Source organism: Solea senegalensis, linkage group LG3, assembly GCF_019176455.1.
Source record: "Solea senegalensis isolate Sse05_10M linkage group LG3, IFAPA_SoseM_1, whole genome shotgun sequence".
Classification (NCBI taxonomy): domain Eukaryota; kingdom Metazoa; phylum Chordata; class Actinopteri; order Pleuronectiformes; family Soleidae; genus Solea; species Solea senegalensis.
Window position 1 is genome coordinate 16,244,683 of NC_058023.1, and position 9,424 is coordinate 16,254,106.

At 38.1% G+C, this 9,424-nt stretch overlaps 1 protein-coding gene across 1 annotated transcript in view; it reads left to right on the forward strand.

Moving 5' to 3' along the window:
* Positions 1 to 9,375, forward strand: part of spag17 (sperm associated antigen 17) — a 40,027-nt gene extending 30,652 nt beyond the window's left edge. The window contains exons 36-49 of the mRNA XM_044022712.1: positions 1,429 to 1,542; positions 1,616 to 1,667; positions 1,861 to 1,951; positions 2,033 to 2,062; positions 4,307 to 4,400; positions 4,531 to 4,615; positions 4,735 to 4,774; positions 4,883 to 4,950; positions 5,318 to 5,454; positions 6,220 to 6,398; positions 6,640 to 6,700; positions 8,094 to 8,241; positions 8,774 to 8,906; positions 9,004 to 9,375. Of these exons, the coding sequence (XP_043878647.1) occupies positions 1,429 to 1,542; positions 1,616 to 1,667; positions 1,861 to 1,951; positions 2,033 to 2,062; positions 4,307 to 4,400; positions 4,531 to 4,615; positions 4,735 to 4,774; positions 4,883 to 4,950; positions 5,318 to 5,454; positions 6,220 to 6,398; positions 6,640 to 6,700; positions 8,094 to 8,241; positions 8,774 to 8,906; positions 9,004 to 9,016 (1,245 nt within the window). The 3' untranslated portion in view covers positions 9,017 to 9,375. The remainder of the gene's footprint in view (positions 1 to 1,428; positions 1,543 to 1,615; positions 1,668 to 1,860; positions 1,952 to 2,032; positions 2,063 to 4,306; positions 4,401 to 4,530; positions 4,616 to 4,734; positions 4,775 to 4,882; positions 4,951 to 5,317; positions 5,455 to 6,219; positions 6,399 to 6,639; positions 6,701 to 8,093; positions 8,242 to 8,773; positions 8,907 to 9,003) is intronic.
* The last annotated feature ends 49 nt before the right edge of the window (positions 9,376 to 9,424 follow it).

Consider the following 9,424-nt stretch of genomic DNA (forward strand, 5'->3'; position numbering starts at 1 on the left):
ATCTACTGCCTCTCTCAGCTACTGCATTCAAATTGTGTCATTAGCTATTTCAGTACACTCTTTCATCACGCTCTTGTCTTGTCTAATCAGTGTGAAGCTCATTGCTCCAGACTCCTCCCTCAATGCCAGAGCTGTTGCCTTGTCTCCTTACTCTCTCCACCACAGGAAGCACAGAGCACATTTTTAGGGCCTGTCCACAGGGAAATGGGTGTAGGTGAATAGGGATACATTTTTTGTATTGGCGTTTTGTCTATTTTGACATTTAGGGTGACTTGAAAAAGTATTTTTTGAAAATGTTCCCAGAGTGGGGAAATCTCAAAACTCCGCCATTTCGTTTTTGTGTAGACCACAAATACACTACTTTGGGGAAATGATGATGTCACCTCTCTCTTGTGCTGGCATTCACTATCCCTTTCTTCGTCATTGTTGTCATCATCATTTGGTAGTGTAGCCAACTGCTTTCAATGAAAAATAACTTAAGTCAGCCAGAAAAGACATTAGATATCACTAGATGAAGTCCTGTCCTCATCCACTTCCACTCTTCCACTAAACAAAATAAGTGATTAAGATTAACAGTGAAACTGAATCGTGTAATAAGGAGGGAGAAAACAACACTGTTGTCAACACTGTTGTTTGGTCTGTTTGCTTGGTTCACTCTTCTCTGTTTGTGGTGTAGAATTACAGCGCTTGCATATGTACTACAGCATTTTGAGTCATTTTGGGTTTGTGTGGATAGAGACATTTCCTGAAACAATACTGTGTTTATGTTAACCTTTTCAAAATGGTAAAGAAAAAGATTGTTTACAATTAGTTCCATTTCTGTGTGGATAGACTGCTGCAACTTGGTGTCAGATTTCACTACCAAACTGTGCCCCCTCACTGCTCCACTCTCTCCTTCACATTAGGTCTCAGCCCACTTCTTGGCATTTTTCAAAATCTGGCATTGGGCGGAACCAGTTTCAGAAGAGGGCTACAGTTTAGCTACACTTCGGTTCATATCTTTTATACCTAAAAAAAAAAGAAGTCGGTTAGATCCCTACCATTGTCAAATGAGTTCACACAATTGTGATTAAGCCCATCAGCTGTTTCTGTGTTTCTAAGTATAGCAGTGTTGAGATCATATGTCACACAGGAAGTGATTAATTTTACATAAAGACAGACTGAGGTACCAACAGCAGCAGACGTGAATTCTACAGTCGTTCAGCAGTTAGACTGGATGGACAGAGGTTGTTTACAGATGAATGATACGGCATAGAAATCATGTTGCAGTTGCAGTTTGTGACGACCAAACGGAGGCACGAAATGACATCAACAACATCAATCATCAAAAGTTACAAACTGCAGCTTTAAGTCTGTTAACAATTACCAGCCACTTTAAAATGATCTACCTTTCACAAGACTGTAAAAAATGTTCAAATGTGATTGTAGGAATACATCGAAAGTTTGATGGAGAGGGAGCGGCGATCGGAAGAAATAAAGGTCAAAGACCCTCGAACTCGAGAAGAGAGTGACCATGCTGCTGATCTGCTCAGTCTGGTCCTGGTCAGTATGGAAAAGCAAACACACACATGCAAGCATGTGCAAACAAAAAATTAATGAATGATGTACTTTGAAGTCTTTTGCAGAGGAAGAGGACATTAATCTGTCCTGCGACAAGAAGACACCAGGTACGTCACTCTGGTTTTTGTTAATAATCTCACTTATATAGTTTCCAAAGATCGCCATGACTGGACATATTGTGCAATCAGACTGTTCATGCTTTTGATCATAAATGTAATTATTTATTATCAAAATTTGCTTGTTGACTAGAAATGATCTTATTTATTTGACATGATTAGTGTCTTCTGTGTGTCTCCACAGCGGACATTGGCAGTCTGTATGGCCAAGGTCTTGAAGCCAAAGCTGACCATTCAGATTCTTCAGGAAACATAGCCACACTCATCAGTGACAGGTAAAAGAGATATTAAAATGTATTGCATGCGTCGATGTTTAAACTTTAAAAATAACCTTTTATGTGCCCTCTCTTATGCAGTTTTTGGACTCAAAGACATGCACAATACAGGTAACGAGTTTCTCCTTCTGAATGATTATCCATTATTTTATTAAAAAAGTGGTTGCATATTTCCTTGTCAACACTCTCACAACACAGAAAAAAATATTCTCACCTTCATGAGTAACCATATTTTTTATTGATTTTTTATCAACGCACTAACACAACAAAATAAAATAAAACCAATCAACCACTCTGCTTGGAAATAACTATACCTATAGACAGATGGCTCAGGAATTATGTATTGACATTAAAGTAGGTTAAAAGTAGTTACTGTGGATATATCACCCTTTCCAATCTATGTAAGTCCTCTAGTAAATATAGTTGTATCCAGTCCAATAAAAGATAAAAGGCTCCCATATTTTACAAAAACAACATCCTTATCATGCAACATAAAGTTCAAACATTATAACAATACATAATCAGTTATGAAATTGTGTTTATCCGTTATACAATACAGGATACATTTTCTTGCACAGAAATGTAGCATTTTGCACAGGTTCTTATTGTATTTTTCAGAAATACAACAATTTGATATCCCAAGTAGCATGTGCCACAGAGTGATGGATAGAATCTTATTTATGTCTTGTCCCCACAATACAATATACCAGAAGGTCTGTATAGTCCTGCAAGTCCAGAGGCAATGAGTAAGACTGCCCAACTCTGTCTTGCCCTTAAGACATTGGGGTGAGCAGGTTAACATTAAACTTATAACACTGAGAGGGAGATGTATGGGCTGATTGTACTCAATTCCATTGTAAGTCACTTTGGATAAAAGCGTCTGCTAAATGACATGTAATGTATGGACCCAGTGTATAATTTTTAAATGGATTGTCTTTACCGATACTTAAAGTTGTATCATTCTTCCTTTAGTCACAGTCACATTGGTATGTGTTAGCTGTGGAAGTTATTTCAAAAGTCCGGTGTGTAACATTAGGAGGGTATTAACAGAAATTGATTATACTACCCATAAGTATATGTGTGCAGGTGTATATTTGCTTTAAGATAAATACAAATCCATGCTTTTCGTAGCCTCAGAATAAGCCTTCAGGCAATGGTTGCCATGTTTTTATAAACCAGCCTGAGCACATGTTTTGTGTTTTTAAGTGTAAGCTCAGTGCACAAACAATGTTTCTCAGTCATCCAGGTCAAACACAGAGAACAACATCCCTCCTGGTGTGCAAAGGCCAATGTAGTTCCTTTGGTACACCTGCATTCCCACCATGGGATGTCACTAATTCTCCCTCACTGGACCCTTAAGGCCCCGTTTTTATGTATAAAGCTTCAGTAGTTGACGTCACACAGCCAAGGTAAAGAACTTGACACTATTCACCTCTATAGATGTATATACTAGACAGTGGTTATCAGACTGTATAGTGGAGAGAGAGATAAGGTGACTTATTGTTTAATTTATAATTGTTTTTTTGTTACCAGTTTAATTTTCTACACCCTCCTATCAAAATTCCTCAGCTCCACTCTGATCACAAACCCTGGTATATACATAAGAACAGTATTTCTGTTCTAATTTCTGTACCACCAGAGGAAGGTCACCACAGTTTGAGAACCGTGGTACCAGACAACACATGAATCACGCCGTATGTCTGTTTTTAATCATAAAAGTGAACATTTTGAATTGGATCCCCACAGATCCAGAGAGACAGTGGAGGTGAATCACTGCTAACTCACAGAGAGCAGGAGAAGACAGAGCGATGAGAAACCATAAACAACAGATTTCGTGTTTTAGATAGTTGGCACATCAATATTAACACAGCAATTATTTACATTAAATGTACCCTCCCAATCCTATCGTTAGCCAGTAGACTCCTGAGGTGAATGTTTGTCACAAAGCCAGATTGCATCCATTTGTTTCCCTCCAGGGTCTCGATAACGTTTAGTGACTCTCTGGAGTTAGATGAAGGGAAGTTAATCAGGGCGTTGAAGATGCCAGGATACTGCAGGACTGGAATAATGTCCTCTTCAGCTGTTTCCAAACTCAGGCATTACAAGGACCAGACATATTCAGTCTGTCAAGTTTTGTTATATATTGGGCGATCTCTGTGGATTTAAAGTGTGCAGTGAGTCACGTGATTTGTGAAGCTCTATCGCTGCAGCTGTGTTTCTCCTCTAAAGGTATCATTTGGAACAGCACTGACAGAGGGTTGCAGTGTAGATAATGAACAAAAGAGTATGGATATTCCAAAATTAGGTACAAAATTACACTATTAGTCATGGATTCATTAATCATGTTTATTTCAGACAGGAGCTGTGTGAGGAGAAGGCCTGCAGAGAAGCTCTGAGGAGGAGGAGTGTTGTTCCTTATTTCCACACAGAAAATATCCCATTGCATCAGGTACTACAATTTAATATGCCATATGTACTGAATTACACTTTCCTAAACTACTGAGATGGCATAGTTATGTTCAAATTCGTCATTGCATGGGAAATACATGAGAAACGGCATTGACACAGCTGTTTTTCAGACTCTATCTGCAGATATCCACACCATCTCTAAATCAGACAGTGCAGAGGCAGAGTCATTCGTGAAAGATGCTCCACATGAGAACAGTAAATCATTTTAAGCGATTGAAAAAACCAATCAATTGTAGATTTGATTATCATGTATTCTCTAGATTATATTATATATAATAAGTATATATAATATATACTTGTGTTTGTCACTGCAGCACCACGGCCATTAAACCCAACACCGTCTCAATCAGCAAGGTAAGAATGCTGTAAGAATGTTTTCCAGTGTCATAGAGACAAAGCTGTTGATATTTATCCTATACAACTGATGTCGTTGTGACATGTATTTTTTTTTTTTTTTCTCAGCCATGGAGCAGGAAGTGACAGGAGACAGCCTGACAAGAGACCCATCAACCCCACACCTCAGTCTGATGGTTTGCTCCTTCTTATTTTCCTGATTACATTGAAGACTTCCGCAACACCATGCCAGAATATTCTCAGATTAGCTAAAAGAACAGTGTGTACGAACAGTATAATCAATCAGGAAACAAAACTGAATGTTGCTGGGACATTTTGAGGGCACAATTTGAATTTTGTTTAAAGCATCATCTGGCGAAAGAATACATTAAACTTGTTCCATTTCTAAATCGTACAAAGACATATTTTGCTCCTGAGCCCCAAGATTGTATAAGATTCACATTGGTTTTTTTTTTCTGCTATATTTCCAACTTCAATGTGATGATAGAGCACTTAAAAAGGAAGATGATGGAATGACCATGTCCTTGTGTTTTTGTGTGGCAGGTGAAAGCAGCCTGCGGATTTTGTCTAGGCCGTATAAGTCAGTCCAGGTGGACGTGACTGGAAAGCCGAGGAAATCTAAAGTCAGACTACCAGCCTCCATCCTCTGCTCCAAACCCTGCAGTGTTCCAAATAAGCAGGTACAAAGTTAGACATGTGCATTTAGAAACAAATGACCTGTAGAATTCTCGTACATGTCAGTAAATCACGTGTTTTGCATTATACAGATAACTTGGTAAAAATATATTTCTTAACTCTTTTAAAACTGTTTTCTTATACGACCCAAGATATTTTTTTCCTATAAAATCTTTAAAGGATGGTGATTTGTTACATATAAAAAGAGCAGTCTGTGACTATTTTTATTTTGAATTAAAATTCCCAGAAATTATAAAAAAAAGTATCAGTGCTGCAATTTGTAGACAGTCCCTGCTCCCTCACAGCAAGCTGTTCATAGAGGACAACTCATTTAGATGAAAACAAGGTTTTGTACCACATTTTTCCACCTTACTCAAGGTGAAAATCACAAAACAACAATGTTGTTGTTTACCATGATGGTTATTTCTTACTGTATGAATAAAGTTATTATAAACAGATGTCACCTCCCAGGCTCCGTAGATTCTGTATTTTTATGTCATGAATAAAAATGCCCAGCCCTCCTAAAATTATCCAACTACAGTGAAACATTTTAGTTCATTACAAAAGTTAGATTAAAGTTAGATTATTTTACTGCTTGCTTTTGAACAAAGAAGTCTGCCTCGCCCAGGCCTGACAAATAACATCTGCTCCCACAAAGTTTCCTGTCCTGAAGCACAACTCAAGTTTTTCATAATCATCTAACTAAAAGAAACCTGCACGCATAAAGGACATTTTACTAATATTATTATTATCATCATTATTTACTCCAGTTCCTCTCAGTGGAAGAGCCAGTTAGAAGGAAGTGTCGAATGATTTCTCTGATGGATCCAAAAGTGGTAATGAGGGGCTTCCAGCTCTTCCCATCCAGTGTGGACTTTGGCACGGTGCAGGAGGGCACCAACTCCACCATTATTGTGCTGATGAGGAATGTGGGGGTTGACACCTGCAGGTATGGATGGATGATGATCGAGGCCAGTGGTTCCCAAACTTTGTATGTGGAGACCCACATTTTAAAGGTGGCAAACTGACGTAACTCAAGTCACACGGAAAAAGAAAAACAACTCCCGCGACCGATCTGTGGGTCCCGACCCAGTCTTTGGGAACCACTGATGTACACAGTATTCTTAGGAATGAAGTGAGTAATTAAATGCACGGACAATTAAGATTTTGCATCTGTCTCTCTGTGCCAGGTTCCATGTGAAACAGCCTCGGGCTGCGACAGGCCTCCGCGTCATCTACAATCCTGGCCCTGTAAGTGATTTTCAGATTCTTTTAAAGGCTTAAATGCACAAGATGTCTTCATATCATCAGTACTGTTCAGTAGGCCTTGTTGTTTCAGCATCATTTAATGACTATCTGTTTTTTTTGTCTCTTTGTTACAACCAGAAAGTACAGGAACTATGTACATGAAAATGACAAAAAAGTCCTCTCTAAGCACATCTCAAACTTAAATTTTACTGCTGTTTTTTTTTTTACTTGTCTTGCTGTTTACTGGAGTAATCTTCTGTTAAATTGGACCAGGCTTCTTTCAGCAGTTCTGTTTTACACTTAGATGTTATTCTATTATATCTTTCTCTGTCCAGATGATCCAACACTGGCCGTATTATATTCAGATCAGTCATGGACAAGCCAAGGCCATGGACTAGCCAAGGCCAGTTCATGACTGTCAGTGTTTTATCAGCTGTTTTTCACTCCAAAATGTCAGTCTGTTTGCTGATTTTGCTGATTTCCAAGAGTGGCCTTCTGGTAAATGTCTTGTTACATTCTGTAAGCCGAAAATGTTCTGTTATTTAATACTGTATACACATTTCCTGTATTTTCTTGTATTATTCTATCGAAGCGATTGAGACATTATTATATATGGTAGGGCTGGGCAATGTATGGATATTATATATACAGTACATTATGACGGGTGATGGTACAATACCACTTTTTCGTGATACTGACATCTCAAACTCGAGTATCTGCCGACACCGATATCAGTACAACACAGTCATTTCAGACATTTTAAACCATGAGGCTGTGAACAACACATTTGTGCCGTTTCATGTTATTTCAAACACATAAATCTCCAACTGTGTAACAAATACTCTTCTCCCATAGAGCAGAAATAAACAGCCCACAACATGACTCCGCTAAAATGCTATTACTGGTTTGTATTGTCTGTGCATAATGTAGCATGAGATATGTAGGATTTTTGGATATCATATCTTCTCATTCCTGTAACATGAGACAAGCTATGGTCTTAGATTTTGGATCTCGTCATATAGTGACAAGGTATCTGTGATTACTTTTCCTGGTTTTGAAGGCTGTTGCATTGATAGTCACGACATTTATTATACGGAAAGTTTGTAATTATTTGTGTTATAGCAGAATATGTCCATATTTATATATTATTTCATTCTTTCTAACGCTTGTAAATGTCCTTCATTTAACATTAAAAAGCCAAAGAAATATAGCAGGTATTATCTGAATGAATCTGATATTATTTTTTTCTCATATCGCCCAGCCCTAATATTTGGTTATTATGGCAGTACAAAAACAATACAAAAAGCAAATCTAGTGGTGACCTAAAACTTCTACACAGTTCAATTCAATTCAAACGTATACTTGACATCTGAATTGATATTTCGTATTTGTCCAGGTTCCTGCTGGTCTGTATGTGGAACTGCAGGTTCAGCTGTTCGCCATGTGCTCAGCTGAAACAGGAGAGGAAGTGCCGAAAAAACACATCTCCCATGATATTGTCATCCACACTGAGACTGACATCATCTACCTGCCTGTCACTGCTCATATCCTTTGAATGCCTCGACTAATGCTTTTCTTTTCATTTGGCATCAACCAAATTAGCTGTCATTCAGCCTGCGTTAATTATCCATTTGAAAATACTGACCACCTTCATGTAGTCTGATTATGATTCATACAAATGATTTTATGCATTTTTTCTGTCACACCTGGATCCAATATGACAAACCTTTTTATCTTTTTTCAGAGACAAACAGTTGTTAAAGCTAATACTGTGTTTGTTTTTTGGTTTTTTTTAGTTTTTAAGGTGTGTACAGGACACGACGTTTGACCAATATAGTTTGGATTGATGTGCCTGTGTCAGATGTGGCCAATTTAAAATGTACTGGCTGTGGATAATATCCCAGCTGAAATGTTTTGATTTAAAAATGTGGCCTGCCTTATGTCATCATAAATATGACAAAACTAAAACAAACCTTGTTCCCATTTTCCCTGAGCACACGGGCTTAGCAGCTGAAGTCACTCATGTAAGTGAAGATAAATGCAGATGACTTGAAATTGGTCCTTAATTAGTTTCACTCATTGTTCCTGAGAGGTTGTACGACATTTGGCTCAAGGACCACAGCGGTACAAACAAAAAGAAAAGCTCCAGGATACTTGAACTTCCCTCGGCTTCATCAGCCACTCGGGGAGGAGCCGGGCAAAAAAAAGGGTTGGTGTCTGAAAATCTAAAATAAAAACTGAAATTTCACATATTTGAGAAGGGAGAGTGTCAGCATTACTGAAGCTGTTTTTGCTCACATTTGCAGGAAATTACAATAATGCCGCCAGTCGATGAGGACTACACAGGATCATCATCGTCACTCTGATTGAAAGTGATGGGCAAGTGATCTGGAAATAGTCACGAGCTGTAAGCTGAAAATGAAGCACAGAACATGACCAAATCAATCCCAACTGTCAGTCACATGCACAGAATTTAAAACTACAGTATATCAACCACAAAATGGTAGAATTAAGAATCACCTTGACAGTTTTGTATGTTGTGTCAAATTATGAAAATACGTACTTCCTGTGATGCTGCAAAACCTTGCTAAACTAATTTAAAATTGTGTACTGACTTTGAGTCACACTTGAACGTTATGATATAAAAATTCACACTTTTATTAAACTCATTAAGGTAATGCTTTGTCAGTCTTTCTTTCTGGCTTACCTCACCATTTGTTACTGCCT